Source organism: Carassius auratus, chromosome 7, assembly GCF_003368295.1.
Source record: "Carassius auratus strain Wakin chromosome 7, ASM336829v1, whole genome shotgun sequence".
Lineage (NCBI taxonomy): Eukaryota > Metazoa > Chordata > Actinopteri > Cypriniformes > Cyprinidae > Carassius > Carassius auratus.
In genome coordinates, this window is record NC_039249.1 from 3859992 (window position 1) to 3881829 (window position 21838).

The 21838-nt window shown below is 34.7% G+C and overlaps 1 protein-coding gene across 3 annotated transcripts; it reads right to left on the reverse strand.

The window, feature by feature from the left end:
* Positions 1-1723: 1723 nt before the first annotated feature.
* On the reverse strand, positions 1724-20593 carry mef2ab (myocyte enhancer factor 2ab). 3 transcript variants are annotated; one of them, XM_026266689.1, is made up of 11 exons: positions 20407-20593; positions 13993-14170; positions 10800-11003; positions 7791-7925; positions 6254-6416; positions 5663-5722; positions 4625-4767; positions 4468-4494; positions 3498-3615; positions 3263-3389; positions 1724-3013 (listed from the first exon to the last, which is right to left on the reverse strand). In XM_026266689.1, the coding sequence occupies exons 2-11, from the start codon at positions 14044-14046 to the stop codon at positions 2740-2742; spliced, it is 1305 nt and encodes a 434-aa protein (XP_026122474.1). In that variant the 5' UTR covers positions 14047-14170; positions 20407-20593; the 3' UTR covers positions 1724-2739. The 3 variants fall into 3 exon arrangements, with proteins under 3 accessions (XP_026122474.1, XP_026122475.1, XP_026122476.1); XM_026266690.1 differs by lacking the exon at positions 20407-20593 and adding an exon at positions 14344-14684; XM_026266691.1 differs by lacking the exon at positions 4468-4494.
* Positions 20594-21838: the final 1245 nt, after the last annotated feature.

Genomic DNA, 21838 nt, shown 5'->3' on the forward strand with positions numbered 1-21838 from the left:
TATTTGAGTTTCTTGACGTTGTGAGAATGACAAATGTGCTCAAATTCAATCTGCAAACGGAAACGGTCTCAGGTGAGACTAAATACTGTCTGAATAAATTCCTAAAAATAAATGTAGTTTGTTTTGATGCACTAATAATTCATAGTATCTAGGGGTGCTGTCACCTAGTGGTTAAAAATGATCAAGTAACTGTAAAGTTGCAGGGATTATACGACTGTATATGATATATCTTCATATTTTAAGGCACCCCAGGTTAACCTTAACACCTCTCGAATCAGCTAAATATGTGTTACTCTATCTTTGCAAATACTGATGCAACAGAGTGCTGAATGTCTTTAAAAAATGCAACTCAAATTATTATGCTGCATTCATACAGAAATGAATCGACAAGCATAATGCAAAGAGTTCTGATAAATCAAGAAAATCCCTATGACTAAATTGAAAACTAGTGAAGTTATGAAGTTTCAAGTAGTCAGGGTTCCCACACCTTGATTAACTTCAAATTCAAGGACCTTTCAGGGACTTTTAAGGTTCAATACCCTCAAATTCAAGGACACATTTCAAGTGAGAGCGAAGTTACATCGTGTTGTCTACTTACAGAGTCAAACACAACTATGATTTTTTTTTCCTTGTCTTTTTTTTTTTTTTGCATATACATTTTTGGCCATATGACAGATAACTGATATTCTATTTGTTGTATTTCTGTTTTACATAAAACTGAAGAATATTCGGTACATCCTATACTGTATTCTGAAATGATCTGATATTAACTTTTGCATGGATTTTTTTGAAGAGAGCTTATGCTCATGTAACTGGAAGTTTTTATTGCCTCATGGGTTTACATTATCTTATTTGCTGGCAAAGCCATTCAACATTAATTCCCAGGTGTGTCTGTATAACATAGTAGTTTTGTGCACGCATCAACGCCATGTAGTGATGTGTCGTTCTTGAACGATTCGTTCATTTTGATAGAATCTTTAATATGACTCAAGAAGAACGAGTCGTCTCGGGTGGGTGATTCGTTCAGTCGCGCATGCGCATTATTCTATAGATTCTCTTCTGCTAGTAGTTCACGATCACTAACGCCATGTGGGGTAATATTTTTGTTTTCCAAAAAGAGGACAGTGGGCGGGGCGGGGGATGTGGTTTGCTTGGTTGGTGGTTAAAGTAGTACCCAAGTGCAATGACCATATCCCAAATATCAAAACTGAAATTTCCATACCTAAAATACATATTTTACGTTCACTGTTATGCATATTGATCATAAACACAGCTAAAAAGCTTCCTACCAGTGGCGCTCCTTCACAAGACATACCATCTAGCACGGTTTTATCATAGGCAGAATGAAAAATGTTTCAATACAATCATTTTAGTCAAACTTTCAAGGACCTGCATCACTGTGTTTATTTTCAAAAACTTTCCAGGGCTTTGAAATTATTATTATTATTATTATTTTCCAGATTCACAAACTTTCAAGGATTTCAAGGACCCGTGGGAACCCAGAGTAGTGTTCAGTGAAGAAAAAAACAACAAAAGACAAAACGATGTCAACTATGCACGCTTCTGCGGTGATGAGGAAAAAACCCCAAACATCTTCAAAGAATTCACATCCTGTTAAATACCATACACAACCTTCTACAGACATGAATGACCTAGTTAATTATTATAAAGATTAACTTTATATAGGCAGCAATAAAGAAGTTAAACCACACAGTCAGCAAAAGAAGTGAGTAATATGTTTATTGCCATTTATCATGGTGTACAAACAATAAAGGGCTCAGCTTGATCTGAGAACAAACTGAGACAACTAACAGAGTTCCATAGATTGCATTGGCATCAATTAAAAATGTTTTTATATGGCATGAAGGAAGATCTAAAACCTGGTATTAGCAGCAAAATTCCTACGTGCCTCTTTGGAGACAAAACAAATGGCTTTAAAGCTCGACTGTTCACATTCAACAGAATCAGAATAAAGGATAAAAACACTATAAAACACATTTAAATACTTTTTATATTTTTTTTAATTGCTCGTGTTATCAGGTATTTTAAAGTAACAGTATTTACATTGTATAAATGATACTAAACATCTAATTCACAAAATGATTTTTGAATGAGATGTTTATAGTGTGTTCCCTTATAGAGGGATTGTGGCTTTAAGAACAAGAGTCAAGTTTATGATTAGCTCATTTTATCACCTAGGTAGTTACATTAATATGTCTAATTAATCAACCATTTTTGGGCCATTTTATCATCTGTTCTTCACAAACCTTGTGTTTAAGAACTGAAAGTGTCATTTGGCTGCCAGTTGATGATTGAAATGCAGATACCTGAGGTTCACCTAAAACTTTAACATACGTATGCACTCCATTTGATCACTAGGGCATTAAAGTCTACATACACCAAACAACAGCAAATAGGAAATCCCTATCGATATTTATATGGCTTTGATTGAGGACTCATAAAAAATACAAAAGATAAAATTTGGCTTGCAAAAAATAATATACTGCAAATAATGCAGAAAAGCTAACCCTCTATTGACAAAACAGTGTCATACACGTCATAACTTATACTAATATATATACAATCCTATAACAATACAAACAATTGAATGCACTCATTTTACAATAATTGTCTTTGTATTTCCCTTTCAGGGACGCCTCTTCACATTTCTAAAGCAGTACTTAGTGTTTGTTGCACACAGCACACTGCACATCTGAAATGTGACTTTAAAACGACGTTCTAAGTTACCCAGCTGTCCGTGCGCATGCGTTTGACTGAGGGATCTTCCTGGCTATCTGTCTCTGTTGATGATCTTTGTCCTGATGTAGCGGTGCCTGGGTGAGAGTCCAGCTGCTGTTCCTCACGGTCGCTACCTTCATATGAACTACCAGAAGAACCGAAGCTCTCGGCAGGAGAACGGCCCACTTCTTGTCCGGAGTCGGGCCGAGGTTTGGTGGGGTACAGCGAATGACCGGCACGCTCTCTGGGAGGGGAGATGGGCTCTGATTTGATGCTGATGGTGTTGGTGGAGTCAGAAGCCAAAAAAACAAAACAAAAAAACATTCTCAACGTGACAGTGATGTTTAGCTGGACCCTTGACCTGACCTGTAATTTATTCCCCTTTTGAAACGACCTTTCTTTCAGCAGATGTTGTTTACAGAGTATGAAGTACATTTCAAATTAGGTATAAAACCTTTATGTGGCTTATCAATTGAACACTAATAGGTGAATGAAGCATGCATGTGGCATCACACATCCTCACCTCTGGGCACTGAAGCCTGGCTGACCATGATTACTGTGTTTCCATGAAGAACCTGTTCCTGATATGACAGCCTCTGGTGAACTGAAGCTATGTAAAGAACTAGGCTCTGTACTGCTCAAGGCAAAATCTGTAAAAAAAAAAAATGAAAAGGTTAAATAGTAAACTAGTCATGAGGACATGAGGTCCAGAAACAAGTATTATTAGATGATTTATTATGTATAGGTCAATTATATACCTGTAGTGAAAGATGATGTCATGGCTGAGTACACAAGGCCCTGGGGATGTAGACTGGGGGTTGCCACGGAGACCACGGGTGTGCTCAGTGATTGGCTGGACTGAGAGTTGTCAGTTCTCTAAGGTTTAAATAAACAATGAACGGATATGGATAAGTGCCACTAATCAGCTAACATAACAAATTTGGGCAACTTCAGCCACACTTAACATGACTAAATGACACTATTTAATGAAAAACAAAACAATAAAATAAACATAATGGAATAGAACACAAACCAAAATAAAGCTAAACAGAACATAGCAAATAAAAAAAACTAAACTAAATTGAATAAAAAAAAGAAAAGACCAGACCAGAAAAAAATCTAAAGAAAACATAACAGAACAAAACAAAATAATAAACTAAACATGATGGAATAGAATAAAACACAAAATAGAACAAAACAGAGCAGAACAGAACATAGCAAATAAAAACAAAATAAAAAATAAATATAATGGAATAGAATAGAACACAGAACATAATAAAACAGAACAGAACATAGCAAATAAAAAATAAACTACATTAAATAAATGAACATAACATAAAAAAAAATGAACAGACCAGAAAAAAAAAAAAAAAAACAGAACAAAGCAAAGCAAAACAAAAATAAAACAAAATAAATTAAAAGAACTGAACAGAATGGCAAAACACAAAACAAAAAAAAGAACAAATTAATATACATACCTCTTTATTGTCTAAATAATCTTTGGGACTAGGTTTTCAGTTAATATTATATAGTTGTAAGTTTCTGAAGGTTTCCGTTTAAGGTTTGACTGTGATGTTTCACTGAACCACTAGATGGCCTCATAGCATCTAACAGTTAAGCATTAGCTAGCTGTATCACTTCTTGCACTTCTTACATTTTTTTATGACCTAGTTAATGAGTCATTTTTTAAAAGCTTTTCTGAATACAACGTTATCAAATTGCCCTTACCAAATGCTCCTCTGCTTCCTCTGGCGGCTTGCAAGAAATAGATTTAAGGAAGGACAGTTTCCGACAGGTCAATACTTTCTCATTGTCTAATGATTTCAGGATGTTTCACTGACATATTACAGATCTGTAGCTGATGGCAGACAAAAGAAACCCTCACCGGTGCAGAAGCAGTGCCCTTGCACACTGGAGGAATGAGCACTCGGAGATCAGGTTTGCGGCCTGATGTAGACGATGCTTGAGATTTTGCAGAAACGACTCTTCCCATACTGTTTCCTTCTGAACCGCCAACAAAGCCATTAGCTGAATGAGGTACAGCAAAAAGGGATATGAATAAAATCTGGCTGAAGTATAGTATCGATTAAAACTGTGCACTGATGTCATCAAAAACATGAACCTTCAGGAACAATGACAACAACAAAAAAATGTTACAAGCTAAAAAATATTACTGGCATGTACCGTTCCATTTAAAAGCTTGGTGTCAGGAAGATTTTTTTTAATGTTCTCTGAATCATAAGTCTCTTATGATCATCATGGCTAATTGATTTGATCAAAACCTATTATAAAAACACATTATATAAACACAGACAGGATTTTCATTTATATGCAATTTAAATAAGTGCAGCACAGTATAGTGAAAACTTGAGGCTTCATGTCCATAATACAGTAAATTATATATAGATCCGTCTTAAGTGTCAATTTTTTGAATTGATATTTATACATCATCTGAAAGCTGAATAAATAAGCTTTCTGGAAAATCTGGAATCTGAAGGTGCAAAAAAAAAAAATCAAAATACTGAGAAAATCATCTTGAAGTTGTCCAAATGAAGTTCTTAGCAATGCATATTACTGATCAAAAATTAAGTTTTTATATATTTACAGTAGGAAATTTATAAAATATCTTCATGGGACATGATCTTTATTTATTATCCTAATGATTTTTGGCATAAAAATTGTTTTATAATTTTGTCCCATACAATGTTTTTTTTGGCTATTGTAAAAATATACCCCAGCGACTTAAGACTGGTTTTGTGCTCCAGGGTCACATTTTATCTCTCATTTAAGAAGAATTGCAGAGCAAAAAGGGAGGTAAATAACATGTTTAATGCTTGTTCTTTAAACAGACGGACACCTTAGATACACGTTATAATTACACTCTGGCACATTGTATAAGTTAAATGAAAAAGGGAGTACCTACCCACATGGCTGGAGTGTGCACCGTTTGGAAGAGAGATTTCTGAGGAACCTCGCATGCCATCTGAACGTATGAAAATGAATCAAACAAACAAAACCTTCATTTGACTAACAAAAGTGACACTTCACCCAAAAATGAAAACTCAAAAAATAATAATTTACTCACCTTCAAGTTGTTTCAAACCTGAATTAATTTCTTTCATATGTTGGACACAAAAGAAGATATTTTGAGGAATGTTGGTAGCCAAACAGTTGATGGTAGCCATTGTCTTCCATAGTAGAAAAAAAAATACCATCAACCATCATTCTTCAAAATATCCTCTTTTGTGGTGCAAATTTCTACAGGTTTGGAACAACTGGATGTATGACTGATTTGACCGAACCAAAGCAGTGGCAATACTATAATATTATGATACCAGGGAAAAGAATGATTAGCATATCAACAACAGAATTTGCATGGAATTCCGAGCTACTTCAAAACATAACATGGAATGACTATTGTACAGCACACATTATCATGTATCACATCCAGGAAACCACATCATGATGGTATCGCATTCAAAAGAGATGGTAATGATGTGCAGTAGATACTGACCCATGACTGCAGTGCTGTTGTTGGAGGACAGAGACAGCATGTTCGTCCCGCTGAGGGACACTGGGGTGTCCAGAGAGCTGTCTGTGCTGTAGGACAGCGTGGTGGGGTTGGTGACGGGCAAAGACAGCGGTATCGAGTAACTCTGCTGACCCAGAGCAGACGGCTGATGAAGACAAAGAAGAAGATGTGAGAGAGATGTGAAGGGATAAGTTAGAGTAGTAGCAGTTCTACAAAACTGTAGTGTGTTACTGATTAAAATGACATTACGAAAATTGTAATAGGAAACATACCCTATTTTCCGGACTATAAGTCGCACCTTTTTCATAGTTTGGCTGGTCCTGCGACTTATAGTCAGGTGCGATTTAGTTATCAAAAATAATTTGACATGAACCAAGAGAAAACATTACTGTCTCCAACAGCGAGAGGGCGCTCTATGCTGCTCAGTGCTCCTGTAGTCTACACTGAAGACATAGAGCGCCCTCTCGTGGCTGGAGACAGTAATGTTTTCTCTTGGTTCTTGGTTCTAAATAAATGCGACTTATAGTCCAGTGCGACTGTTTTTTTCCTCATCTTGACGTATTTTTGGATGGATGCGAATTATACTTAGGTGCGATTTATAGTCTGAAAAATACGGTAATCTGGATTACACATATTAGGTAATGCAGTCTGACTACTTTTTTTGATTACTTTTGACTCATATTGTTTGTCACTAAGACTTGAATGTGATTATTGTGTAAGAAAAAATCAATAAGAGAAAATATATTTCATTTTTGGTCATCAATATCAAGAAAAGCGTTGAACATTATAATACAGCAGGGTACCCCAAACTAGGGTTTGTGAAAAAAAACAAAACAAATGAAAAGTTAATGAAAAGATAAAGATTAATGAAATCATAAATATGTCAAAACCCTGGGAATCACTCACTACATTTCATGAACAAACATGAATGAACATGAAAACATTATATGGAAAAAGTCTTCCAGCTTAGAAATATTTTTGTCCAGACTTCCACTAATTAGTAAAGTTAATTGGATATGATTTCATATCCGTCATATTTCACAGCTGTGCTCAGCAGTGTGATGTAACTTGGCATAATTAGTCTCATGTATATAAGTGATTAGGTTCATATAGAAACAATTATTTAAATAAATAAAATAAGGGCAGGGGTGAATCAATAAATCATGAATAATTTACAGCTATTGTGTGAATAATATGTAATCATGAAATCCATAAAAAGTTAACTTTAATATAATTTAATTGCAAGTACTTAACTTTTCGAATCTGATTACCTAATCCAGATGACATGTAATCAGTTACTAGAGTTCTGGATGATTGCAAGGATGTGTTTCGGCTGTTTTACAGTTTGTTACCTACTGTAGGTGGGTAGTGTACTGTAGTTGCTAAGGTGGTTGTAAAGATTGGTTGTAAAGTTGTTGCTTTGTAGCTTCTAAGATGGTGTGGTGAACATGAGAGAAGTGGAAAAAAAACTCTTGAACAGTGATGCCAAGACATAAAAAACATGCATCACACTGCTTACAAATTTGTGATTTCTCATCATGTTATCAAACTCTTCATTAATCTTCTGATATTTCTCCTCCGTGTGAGGCGTGAGGACATATGAAGCTTCTGGATCTGGGCTGTCACAACCTCTTTGCTCCTTTTTGTTCAGCACCTGTAAGGAGCAACAAAGAAGAACAGTATGATGGCATTAAAACTCTTAACATTCACTAGGATTTTCAATGTCTGTATGTGATCCTAGACCACAAAATCAGTGTTTGGAATACATTTTTCAAAACTGTGATCTGAAAGCTGGATAAAAAAGTATCCACTGGTGTATGGTTTGTTAGGATAGGACAATATTTGGCCGAGATACAACCATTTGAAAATCTGAGGGTGCAAAAAAAAAATGTAATACTGAGAAAATCACCTTTGATGTTGTCCAGATGAAGTTCTTAGCAATGCATATTACAAAAAAAACATTTTGATATATTTACAGTAGGAATCTTCATGGAACAAGATCTTTACTTAATATTCTAACAATTTTTGGCATAAAAGAAAAATCTAATTTTGACCTATACAGTGCATTTTTGACTATTGCAAAAAATATACCCCAGCGACTAAAGACTAAAGGTTTTGTGCTCCAGGGTCATGTATGCAAATATATACAAATATAAGGCTAATCTGATAGTGGTACAAAAATGCAAATTCTTCTTCTTTGAAAATAGCTTTTACTATAAACAGATGCTCACTGCAGACATAATATTGGAACAGCATCACATGAGCATGATTCATAAATGATTAACTATAAACCAAATACAAAATATATTATTCAGCTACACTGTGTATACTACCTTGAATAATTATTATTTTTTTTAAATAGGAAGTAAAAAAGTAGCCAATATTATGTCTCTAATAATAGTTTTATATTGTTGTCGTGTGACCTCATCATATTGAATATTCAATTTAACATTTGCCATCCAGTTATGATCTCTTATCACACTGGAAATGAAAAAAAGACAAGTTGAGTACATTGCATTATGGGATGCAATATTGCATACATTTAACTTGGTTATATACTGCCCATTTTGGCAAATGTCATCAAGGTATTATATTCATACAGAATATTATCCTACCTATTACTGAATATTACAGTGCTAAAGCAAAAGTGTTAGCGCGGGACAGTAGATTGAGGACACTCTTGCAGCGGTTTAAGAGCCCTTATGAGAGTGAATGGAAATCAGAAGCCTATCTCATCCTCAGGCGTAATGTTAGGTTATGCTCTAACTGTGTGCTTTAATGTTAGAACTGGGCTTACAACTCAAATAGAGGTTAAAGAGCTCAGCTAGGAGGCTCTGATTCTCTATTCATCTGGAATAAAGTTTGAGCGCTAATAATATGGCAATGAAAACCAAAAAGATATGCAGTTAAGATTTTGACTAATGTGACAGGATCTGCCCTCCTCTAAACATCATCAATTTCCTAGGTATAGTCATTCAATAATCTATGTGAAATGGTCCGCTGTGGTCAATCTCCTGTAAAAAAAACACTATATTTTCTCACAAATCTTAACTACATCTCTTCATAAACTGAAGAGGAGACACATAAAGTGATCTTTAAAATAGTTTCTATTTGGATGCATATTACATCTGAATATCTAATTAAAGTGGCAACTATGTTCAAAAGTTCCTATAAGCTGCTATATGGCATGCTAATATACTGTAAATCACTAGCTCAGGAGTAAGTGTTTTCGCTAAAGTGAGACCAGCAGACGAAATTCTGATTCAGAAATGCATGTCTGGTACACGTAAGCAATTTGTTATTCATGGAGGCTAATGAGAGCAGCACTAGCCAAGAAAGCCACGTCTTGGGATAGTATCTCAGGTTTCCTCAGCATGAATGTTGGATAAGACTGGATCCTTATTTTTAGCTGCAACCAATTAGCACCACTCACACAAAATCTGTTCACATGACTTCAGCACCAGCATTTAGCTGCAGATAGCTAGAGGCTGAACACACATTCACTTTAAACCTGCCATCTCTACAGAAAGTCTCATTGCTTATTGCAAACAAATATTGCACATACAAAAACAAAGATTAACTCGGATTTTAGATTTTTTTTGTTGTTGCAATTCCGGGTTTAAATTACGCAATTCTGCGATTTTATCTAAGTTTACATTTTGCAATTTTAATATTGTTTCTAAGAATTCTGATTTTACATTTTGAAATTATTACTTCTTTTTTTCAGAATTCTGAGTTGTTGTTTTTTTGCTTCCCTTACGAAATACAAAATAATAAAAGGTAATTGCGACTTTTTATACCACAATTCTGACTTTCCGACTCCCACAAGACTTTATTCTCAGAATTGCAAGGAAAAAAAATTCTGAATTGTGAGATAAAAAAAAAAAACACAATTAATTTTTTTATTCTGTGACAGAAACGGGCTTCCACAGAAAACAACTGTTTTAATATTATTTCACAACATTACAGTTTTACTATATTTTTAATCAAATAAATGTAGCCTTTGTGAGTATAAGGGACTTATTTTAAAAAGCACTAAAAAAACTTCTGACAGGTGGTGTATGAGTCGCTTTGGATGAAAGCAATTATGAATCAACGTAAACACAGAAATCAACTGCCTATATAACATGATAAAAGGTAAAGCATGGAAAACCTTGGCATGCATCACACGTAAATAGTAAATAGAGCAAATGCATGTGAAAATGAAGATGTAATTTGAGCACATGCCTCACTGAAGACAGTGATCTATAATTACTTCAGCCTGCATGCTTGAAATGTGGCCCAACTGTTCGCTAACTGTATTACAGCAACAGTAAAAGCAGCCCGCATCTCCAGATGCTACTGCTACGACATGCATTAGTGTAATTTGTTAAAGGCCCTTCTGTGAGATCAGATATAGGTCATAAGATTCAGAATGCATCAAGATCGCTACTGTGAAACGTCATAAGAGGTATTCTGTGATCAGCAAAGCATCTTTCAGTATACATGGGAGCACATTAAAACCAGTCACAAGCGTGTAGCCACTTACTTCGACAATGTCCGAGTTGGTCCTGCTCTCATGAGGTTCGTTGTATTCGGTGTACTTGAGCAAGACCTTGTCCATGTCTGTGCTGGCGTACTGGAAGAGCTTATTGGAGCGGTTGAAGATAATCAGGGCTATTTCACAGTCACACAGTACACTGAGCTCATACGCCTTCTTCATCAGACCAAACTTCCTCTTTGTGAACGTCACCTTGGAAAATGATGGGAGAAATATTAAAAAGGTTAGAAATGTTATCCTTGTGGACATAGATATCAAAGAGGAGTTCAAGTAACTTGATCAAAATCTGTTCTCTGTTGACTGATTTAGTTAGAATTGGTTTTGTCCAAAACAAAAGCTAGATTATGGATGTAATGTTTAACATCATTAAACTTTGAAAAGAGCAAGTGAAATAACAGTCATAATAATAATCAATGTTTCTTGAGCAGCAAATCAGTCAAGAATGATTTCTGAAGGGTCATGTGACACAAAAGACTGGAGTAATGATACTGATTCAGGTTCACTATACAGAAATAAATTAAATTTTTAAATACATTACAGAAGAAAACTAATGTGTAATAATAAATGTGTAATAATTTCACAGTATTAATGCATTTACCTTATGTTTTATCATCTGACTTTTTAATGGCAGTATATGTAATATTTAAGACAACTTCAAGCATTTAATACTCTTAGAAACTACTATGGTACTGTACTGTTGTGTATGCTCATTAATAGTATAGAAGTCCAGCTGTCAGGGTTGCCAGATCATCTCATGTTTCCTGCCAATTATCACCCTCCCGGAGGAATCTCAAGCTCGCTGCCACTTCACAGCTGAGGGCCAAATACTTACAGCAGTACATGAAACTCTCAGTGTTTGTTGTCAGTGTCACAGAGTAAAATCACATTAGAAATGCTCAACCACTGTGTTTCAGAGCTCTTACAGAGGATTGATTAGTGCTTTTGAGATAATGCTCAGTTTAAATCAAGTAAGCTCACTTCAGATCTTTCTGGTTTGGTTTGGTTTGGTTTGGTTCAGTTTGGTTCATAACTTGACTACAGTAAAGTTATGTAGAGTGTGAACCAAGAGTAATCAGAATAAAAAAGAATAACAACCACCAAAATTACCACGGATTTACTATGTTTTTAGGGCTTGGTACCATAAGAAGAAAAGAAAACTGGCAGAACAAATGTAGTTTTTTAACATGCTACTCCATGGTACTTTCAAAAATACTATCTTTTTTTTTTTTTTAAATAAGTGAAGTATGGCTATACCATGTTTTTCTGGATATGGTTCTAATGCTATGTTATTTACACTTTGGAGTACAATATACATACAGTATATAGTTCATATATAAATACAGTACGCAGATGGCATATATACCATGCCATTACCATCTGATTTACTATCATGTGTACAGTACCATTTCAAAGTTTGGGGTCATACTTTTATTCAGCAAAGACACATAAAATCGAAAAAAGTGACACTAAACATTTATAATGTTACAAATGACTTTCCACTGATAATAAATGCTGTTCTTTCGAAGTTTCTATTCATTAAAGATCCCCATTTCCACAAAAAATATTAAGCAACCTAACTGTTTTCAACATTAATAATAATAATAATAAATGTAAACTGAATGGAAAATCAGCACATTAGAATGATTTCTGAAGGATCATGTGAGACTGAAGACTGGAGTAACGATACAGAACATTTTTCAAATATATTCAAATAGAAAATGGTTATTTAATACTAAATATATTTCACAATATTACTCTCTTAACGTTTTACTATAACCTTGGTTAAATCATGCTATCACTTTAAATACATCAAGGCTTTCAACTATATAGTGAACGACACCAACCTAACAACATACAGTACAGAGGAATTATTCATGTACACAGGAACCTATTTCTAGGTACATATGTATGTCACTTTCTAAAAACCGTCAGTGGAATCACCGATCAAAAACACTGTGTGTACCAAATACACTCTCCTGAAGAGAGCCCAGACTAGAGAGGGTTTGTGGTGCCGAATTTAGATTCCAGTGCACACTGGGTAAATTCAGGCCTGTCCCTGTGGTTTTGCTGTGAGTGATGGCCGTCAGGGGCAGAGAGGGACACTGTACAAGCCCTCAGACTGACCAGTGTCCTAATGAGAGATGTGGAGCCCAGAACTGCTCTAATTACTGCCACAACACCACAGAGACTACAGCCAGCCGAGGAACCCAGACAAGAACTCCTGTGTGCAGACGCATGGAGGAGGGTCAGCCCGGTCCCACCACGACAGACCCCGAGTCTGACCTGTACATTCATTAAACACGCTTGAGAGACACGGGGCACTCCTGAGCGAACATTTGAACAGATATGAATCAGTGTATGTTAGGAAAGAAGGTGTGAGACGTCCCTACTGCTCCAATGGTCTACAAAGCTGATCTATAAGAAAACGTCATTAAAATTTATATCCAGTGATTACAGATGCTGTTGAATATGGATTAGAATCAGAAGGATCTGAATTATTCCGAATGCTTAACAATTCCATTTTTAACCCTTTAAAGGAAGCACCACAAAACAAAATGTGGTTCAGTGCCGAAACGATCCAACTGAGTCATTGAATAAGTCACTTAAATGTTAAGTCAACTTAAATGTTAACGTCTGTTGACAATTTCCTTAAAAAAAACTAAAAATGTAATATTATGATATATTATTACAATTTATAGTACATGTTTTATATTATAATATTATTTGAAATCTAATTTATTCCTGTGATGGCAAAGCTGATTTCCATCAGCCATTACTCCAGTCCTCAGTGTCACGGGATCCTTCAGAAATACATTTCTTATTAATATCAATGTTGTTAACAGTTAATAACAGTTGCTGCTTAACATCTGTGTGGAAACCGTGATACATTTTTTTAAATAATTATTAAATGAATAGGAAGCTGAATGTGTATTTATTTGAAAATTACTCTCTTGTAACATAAATGCTTTTACTGTTATATTTGGTCAATTTAACAGATTTAATGCATGATTAAGAGATTTAACACAGTTTTGAAATGTAGTGTATATTATTTTTTTCACTAATGACTGAAATAAAATGCACATTTATCTTAAACATCTAGTAGCTGACTTGGAAAGGACCTAATATTTTTTTTCCCCTACAGTTTTAGACTGGATTCATGCAGAAGACATCTTCATCTCACCTGTCTGTTTCTCTCATCCATAATGCGTGTAATCTGGATCTTCTTTCGTCCCATTGTCACTTTCTTTTGTCTCTCTTTGCAAATCCAAATCCTCTTCAGTGATTATGATGGATTATGTTTTGGTTTTACTGCGCCGTAAGAAACCACCTCCTCTCTGCATTCTTCAGCACACCAGAACCTGCAAGAGATGCAAGGAGATGGCAAACAAAGCTTTTATGGAAATGTACAGAATTGAACAGTGACAGAATGTAATGATATTTCTCATTAACATGGATTCAAGCCATTAAACCCCCAATCTGAATAAATCAATCAGAATCTACAACATCCTGACACATCACAGCCTGTCATTACCTTTCAGTGCAATATACATCCAAGAGAGAAACTTCCTTTAGCTTGTACTTACTCCTCAATTAGAATGCTTCCTAAGAAAAGATAAAAAATATAGCACTCCAACTATTTCTGGAGCTCAGAAGAACTAAAAAGTGTCTCCAAGCCCTGTTTTTAGAGAATCTCCTGCCTGATGTTTCTCAGTGAAGGAGCAGATCTTGAGATCTGATGGAAGACAAAGGAACAACACCCATATTCCTGCACTTTCACACCTTCCCGCTCATCTCCACAGTTACCAGGGCAACCAACGAGATGCCTTACATATGATCTATCAACTCTGTCTAAGTGAAACAAAGAAGGAGCCAGTGCTATTAAACAACACTGTATATTTTAGCAATGCTTTTACATCTTGTGTCTTGCATGTTTAGGATTGTACATTCAAATTTACATCTCGTATTTCACAGTTATGCTTCTGGCAGACTCTTTTATTAAAAGCAACATAAACAAGCAATCAAAGGTATACCATTTTCTTTCAAATCAATTTATGCATTCCCTGTTTGAGCTACAGGAATACCTATAAGTTGTATATGCCTATTTTCTATTTACTAATTTAATTGGAAGAAAAATAAAATATTTAAAATGTACATATTGTGTAAATATTGGGGGAAAAATTCACAAGACATGACTTCTAATGTTTCATTGCTGATAATTCACCGGTGGTAAAAGAGAGGCAATGCATGCAGGAATGATATGCTATTATTCTTTATCATGCAAATTTACGAGTGAATGTCACAGCAGCGGTGAGACACACTGTAACTCTTCTGCCATCCAGGATTTGCATTAATGCACTTTTGTATAACACAGTTATACTTTCTTGTTAAAGGGGTTTTGCATCTGTGGTTTATAAAAGACTACCTTTCCTGAAATGCAAAAAAAACAAGCATGTTTGGTTCATTTGGTGCATAATGCTTCTATATACATCTGGAAAAAAAAACATGAAAAAATAACACTTTACATAAAAAATAAAATACAAATAAAAAAACACTTTATTTGTCCCCTGGGGCAATTTAAAAGGTTGTGCAGTGTATATATATACAGATATATATATATATATATATATATATATATATATATATATAAAACAGATTAACATAAATTAGCAGTACTTCACTTCCAAAGGCTTTGTGAATCAGTTTGACTGAATCACTAGAAAGAACAGACTCAAATGAGACAAATCATCATGACTACAAATCAAATCATCACTAATTTGAGTTCCATTCTCACATAGTCTGTTTGATTCATCGACACTCTCATGAAAGGAACTGAAAGATGCGCTGCTGCACAGATACAAATGAACACCATTTACAATGAGTGACTAAAACAGATAAATGTTTCCAGCAGACCAGTGCGATTCAGTCAGAAACACAACTGGCATTATCACACCCACAGCACACAGACATGACAGTCTTGCTTATAGCCGTGCTCTGGAGCTGAGTAAATGTCTGGCCTCTTAACATAAATCATTTTTACTACAATTCACTACACAAAACATGGACATGGCATTATACCCTGTGGTCTTGCATGAAGAATACAGGCCTTGTCTAGTAATTAAGGGTTGTGTAATTGTTTCCATAATAAATGCAGGCTGACACAGCTACGTTCTGCAAAACATCTGGCTTCGGGGGCCTCGTGTGTCTTATTTCTTTGTTTTTTTTATTATATTTCCATGTTTTTGCTATTCAAGAAGATCTGCATAAGCAGTTATTTCTATTATGATGTAACTTAACTACATTGTTTTATATCCTTAATGTCAGAAACATTCATTTTTGTTGATGTATTCAGACGGATTGCTTTAAAAGCAGTTTCTTGAGTTTTGGAAATGTAATCAGGATTTAACTGTACGAGTTCTGGACTGGTTTATTTATAACTCGCAAAATAATAAAATTATTATTCAAATTATAGTTAATTTCAACTAATTTAAAAAAGGGTGCATTATTTGATTTATTTGCTGTACAAAATAATAATAATATAGTGAAATATTAGTACTATTTAAAACAGCTGCTTTCTGTTTTAATACAAATTTTTAAATGTAATTTATTCCTGTGATGCAAAGCAGAAATTTCAGCATCCAATATGCTAATTTACTGCTCAATAAACATTTATTTTTGTTATTAATGTTGAAAACAGTTATGCTGCTTTATATTTTTTGAAGAAATTGTTTTTTTTTCAAGATTCTTTGATTTAAAAAAGTTCAAAAGTACAACATTTATTTAAATTGTAAATATTTTTATAAATGTATTTACTGTCACTTTTAATCAATTTAATGTGTCTTTGCTGATTAAAAGTATTACCTATTTTTGTTTTTGAAAACAAAAAACTGAAAACTGAAAGTGTCTTTGTAAAATATTAATTAAGAATGAGAGATATAAAGTCACAATTATGCGAAGCATTTGTTGCAATTGTGAAATAAAAATGTCAAAATATGAGTCGATTTTGATTTTGAGACTGTATAAAGTTGCAACTGTGCAATATAAAATGAGAATTAGAAAAGAATGTGTGTACACTTTATCTACAAATATCTACAAAAATGTAAGAAATCACCCTGCAAATTTTCAGAAAAGAAGTCTAAGTTAATTAAATTAAATTAATGAAACTATAAAAGTCATTAAATAAAGCCCAGTCAACCTCGTCTTACATATAAAAAACAAGTTTAATAAGATCTTCCAAATATCCCCAGAAGCCTACTCCTTACAGCTTCTAAAAGCATTTTTTGAAGAATATCATCTCAGATTTGTTTTTGTTCTGTCATTAATATTTTGCCCTTTCAGCAAATAGAACGCTTCCTACTTATGTTAGGACCTAAGCACACAACAACCAAAGAATCCCTGCTGAGTCCCAGACATAACAGCTACTGACAGACTCCATCCTGCTGTGCTTCTTCATGAGATCATAAAGCTCACGCTGAGAACTAATGTACGCTAATCTCATGTTGTCTCTGAATTAGTTTGAATGAGGAATGTCTCGACCTGAAAGCATTTTACTTTGTGTCATATATGCACTCAAACTAAACACTGACTCTCCACACTGAGAAGTTCCAGATTAAAGTCTTTAGTCATTTCAACTGGAGAAGATAATTGACTACTGATTGAATGAACTGATATGATTTCATAAGGTCAGTCCTAAACATCAGATAAAAAACTAATAAATCTGAAATACTAGCAGTGTGAACAAATTCAACAAAAGAGCATCGATATACAAGTGCTATAACAAGTCTCAGTTAGCTTAATGCAGTGCACATAGCAAGGGATGATAGCAAAAAAATGATTTGAAAATCTGATCTGATTCCAAATCTCAATAAGCTGGTCATTATCACAAAATCAACCCCTTATTCCACCCTAAAGAGTTTTTTTTTTAATTTTTTTTATTTTATAACATAAGAAGAAACACACCAAAACTAAGAAACTGGTCACCATGTCCAACAGTAAACGGGCATTATGCAAAAACAATTGAACGAAATCAAGCAGGCAAGAAATAAAGAAATAAAGAAAATTCCCATCTGCACGGTCACATTTAATGTCGCTCTGCTAAATTTTGCAGGAAAATGTCAATAGAAATCACTTGCTTCACTTGCATTTAAACTAATCAAATCTTGCATGAACTGTTTTAACGTGACCACGCATTAACGTGACCACTTTATTCTTCAAAATCTAAAATAAAAAAAAATCTAAACTCTGCAGGATAGTGGATCTCGTGAGCCAGATTTGAGTATCCCTGATCTACATCCTTATCTCATGCAAATTAGTCCCAGGATCCACTCAGTCACACAAGCTCTGACTGCTCCACTTTCACTCGGCTAACTGAAGTAGCAAACGCTACACAAGTGGCAATATTTTGGTTTAATTACGCCATGTTTGAACTGATTTCAAAGAGAAGAGTGAATTATACATGGCTGTAGCCTACAAATCAATCTATCAGAATGCTAATTGACTTTATGTATCAGTTTTTACAATGCTGGGCACATAATAGAAATTGATATCATTAGCCTTTCGTTTGACTCCATTATCAAAGAGCTAATAATCTGCGGCTAATGTTAGCTAAACCATGTCCTAGTTCGCCATCTCAGATAGCTAGCTACCTTTAAAAAAATCAAAATCCTAAGGTAGAAAAGCTTTGTTGATTATATAAAAAAAGACCCTAAGTTGAAAAGCATTGGCTACATTTTCAAACCACATTTCTGAAACTGTCTTTGGTACACAGCAGCTTCAAGGAGAAATGCTCAACAATAGTGTCGAATGATGAATTTGCACATGGTTTGTCTTTAAGCATATTAAAAACACCAGATGTAAACAAGGTTAAAAACTTGATTTTTCACCACAGGGGCTCTTTAAAAAATTACTTTTGTAGACTACTGCAAATATAATGTGCAAATTGTTCCCTATAGTTCTAAATCTTTGCTAGATGTAATAACACAATATGACTTCTGGCTCACAACAGAATTGTATCCCGTAGTATTATACTGTATTTTAAGCATTGCCAGACAGCTAGAGTAGTTGGCAGTCAAATCCCAGAGGCACAGCGCCAACCCTCAAGCCCTCAGGTTTGGCCGCGATCACTGCATCTTAACAGTGAGTCTAATAAAGCGCACTCGTGCTCCTTCCTCTAATCTAATCTACAGTTTGATTTGGCAAAGTGCAGACGTTTTTATTTACACTTCACAAAAGAAAGTTTCATGGGACTGCAGGAAGCCAAACTGGGGAGCTAATATTTAGAGACAATTATATTTGATTTCTGTATTTATCGAGTATAATTTCTGAAAGATGGGCAGTTTATTTAGTTTCAAACATGTGGAGCTGTGGTCAGGAAGAAGGCAGCCAGAGGTTTATGGCTCCGTTTTTAAATTTGACCTCATGTGAGCATGCAGTGCAGTACAGAAAATTCAAAAACACATCTGAAATGTGTGATTGTATTACTTAAACACATGCATATGTTAGATAAAATAAATATAATGGATTAAACATAAAACTACACATATAAACATCATGCATGCTTTACAGGGCCAGTATAACTATGAAGTCTAAACAGATTACAAATGCTGAGCTAGTCTAGGTAACCTAAAAATCTGAATCAAATGCCGCCTGAAAAGTGTGGTAGAAAGAGAATCAATGCCATGACATTGGTCCTGAATCTGAAATAACATCTTGGAGCATACTTTAAGTAAACGGACCTGTTGTGATAGAAGGTTAACACAATGCTTTGTAAACTCCCAAAGTTAAGATTTATTACAGCATGCAGTATACAAGGACCTAGATAGTACTACATTCACACCTGAAATTATTTATAAAAAAAAAAAAAATTGTACATCTTAACCATTTTGCAATTAATTTTGCATATTCGACTATCATTGTGATCATCATAGTGTTCAGAATAGGTTTACCATCATTTGATAACCAGATTTCTTTACACTACTCTTTTTGCCTTCTTTTTGAAAATTAATCAATGCAAATAAAAGCCAGTATGCCTCTAATACTTTCTTATCTAATGCAGTGACATCTATAGCCTACATTAAATCTGGTTTATTAGTGCAAAAGCCTGAAAAATCAAACAAAGCTCATTTATACTGTTTAACTTGCATATTCCTTATAATTGCACAATTACATTTGTATAATGTATGTAGTCTATAACATCAGAAGACCGTAAATACTGCAAATAACTGTTAAATATATGTAAAAATGCTTTTACAAAAGACACGTTACAGCAAAACGGTCGCTGTATTAGATACGGCAAATATCGAGAATACAGCGCTATTATACGACTAAAGTGCAATTCAATGACCACAGTTTATAAAGTGGCAGTAACTTTCTGCTTTCTTTCATTAACCCCGACATCAAACGACGCGTGCAACAAAAGCGCGCAACGTTAAACGCGGAGCACGGATGACGTCACACAATTGCGCGTAACTTAATTAAGTAACGGGAATAAATTAGCGAATTAAATCAACGTGAAATGACCTTTCTTAATGTGACTGATCGGTTCACCAACGAGCATTTTAATCCACGTCGCTTTATCAGAGATATGTAGAGTTCTTACCTTCAGACGGACGCTTTTAAGAGTTGGAGAAAGACAAAAAGAGCGCAAACCGAAGGGATGGATTCAAAGATGAGGATTTGTAAACACTGTATTATTATCCCGAGTCTTTCCTGGTCTCGTGCATGCACTGCTGGATGATCCAGAGCTCCCAGGCAGCTCCTCCCTCCTCCATCAGTGTCCTTCAGAGACCTTCCAGCCCACCTCTCTCTCTCTCTCTCTCTCTCTCTCTCTCTCTCTCTCTCTCTCTCTCACTCTCTCACACACACACACACACACACACACACACACACACACACACACACACACACACACACACACACACACACACACACACAGATTGATTCGAGCTTCTGTGTCACCAGATAACATGCCATACTATACACAACGCCAATATTAGCGGACATTTGTGCATAAATGCATCAATTAATAATTTTAAAAACATATGAAAAGAATAAAATTTGACCCTGGACCACAAAACCAGTCATATCGGTCAATTTAAAAAATGAATTTAATAATCTTTCCACTGATGTATTGTTTCTTAGGATAGGATCTATTTATCTATCTATCTATCTATCTATCTATCTATCTATCTATCTATCTATCTATCTATCTATCAATTCATCAACATTTTTGAAAAGTAAAAATAGTAATTGAATCTACTTTACTGTAGGTGACTAAATGTCATTTTCTGGTATTTTAGTATGAAGGTGAACAGCAGGCAGGAGAGACGTCTGTTGGCCTGTCACAGGGAATATAATCAGAAATAGGAAAATATATTACAATACACGTTTCACTCAAGGCGATTTATGAGATAAATCTAAACACACAAGCCTGAATGTTACACTTTCAGAAGTCAGAGCTGAATAGTATGAAGTGAATATCTGCATGGCCTATTTGCAAACAGTAAGATCTTATTAAATCTTTCATACTAAACATACACACATAAATAACAACAACCTGAAAATTCATTTTGCACAAACAATGACATGACTATATTTGCATATATGAACAACTTCCAAATTAAATGCATATAGACTGAAAATCATTTTCAAATATATATATTACATAAAGTATTTTCAGAAAGCACAGTCTTTCTTTAGCTTTGAGCAGTGGAAGAGTAAAATAGTGTGAATAAACCATTAAAGATTGTTTTTCAATTCTCAGATGCACAAGAGCTGACATTTCATTGAACTCTGCTGCCTGTGCATTTCCAGATGATATACATAAAAATATCACAAGCAATATTGTGATATTAATAATAAGTGTCTAAAACTAGTTTAAGTGTTTCCAAATTTTGTGTAAAGATGAATGCCATAAAAAAGACAATAATAAAAGACAATATGCCAGCTCTGAATTGTCTCATCGAGTATCAGACACAGATTATTATGTGTATTTGATGCATCAATTGCAGCTTCACAATATAATGACATTC

Coding starts and splice junctions, on each gene's coding strand:
- mef2ab (XM_026266689.1), bottom strand. CDS start 14,046: ATGGGACGAAAGAAGATCCAGATTACACGCATTATGGATGAGAGAAAC. Junction 3,390..3,497: donor GACATCATCTTTCACTACAG/GTATATAATTGA, acceptor TTTTTTTTACAG/ATTTTGCCTTGAGCAGTACA. Junction 3,014..3,262: donor CCAGGCTTCAGTGCCCAGAG/GTGAGGATGTGT, acceptor CAACACCATCAG/CATCAAATCAGAGCCCATCT.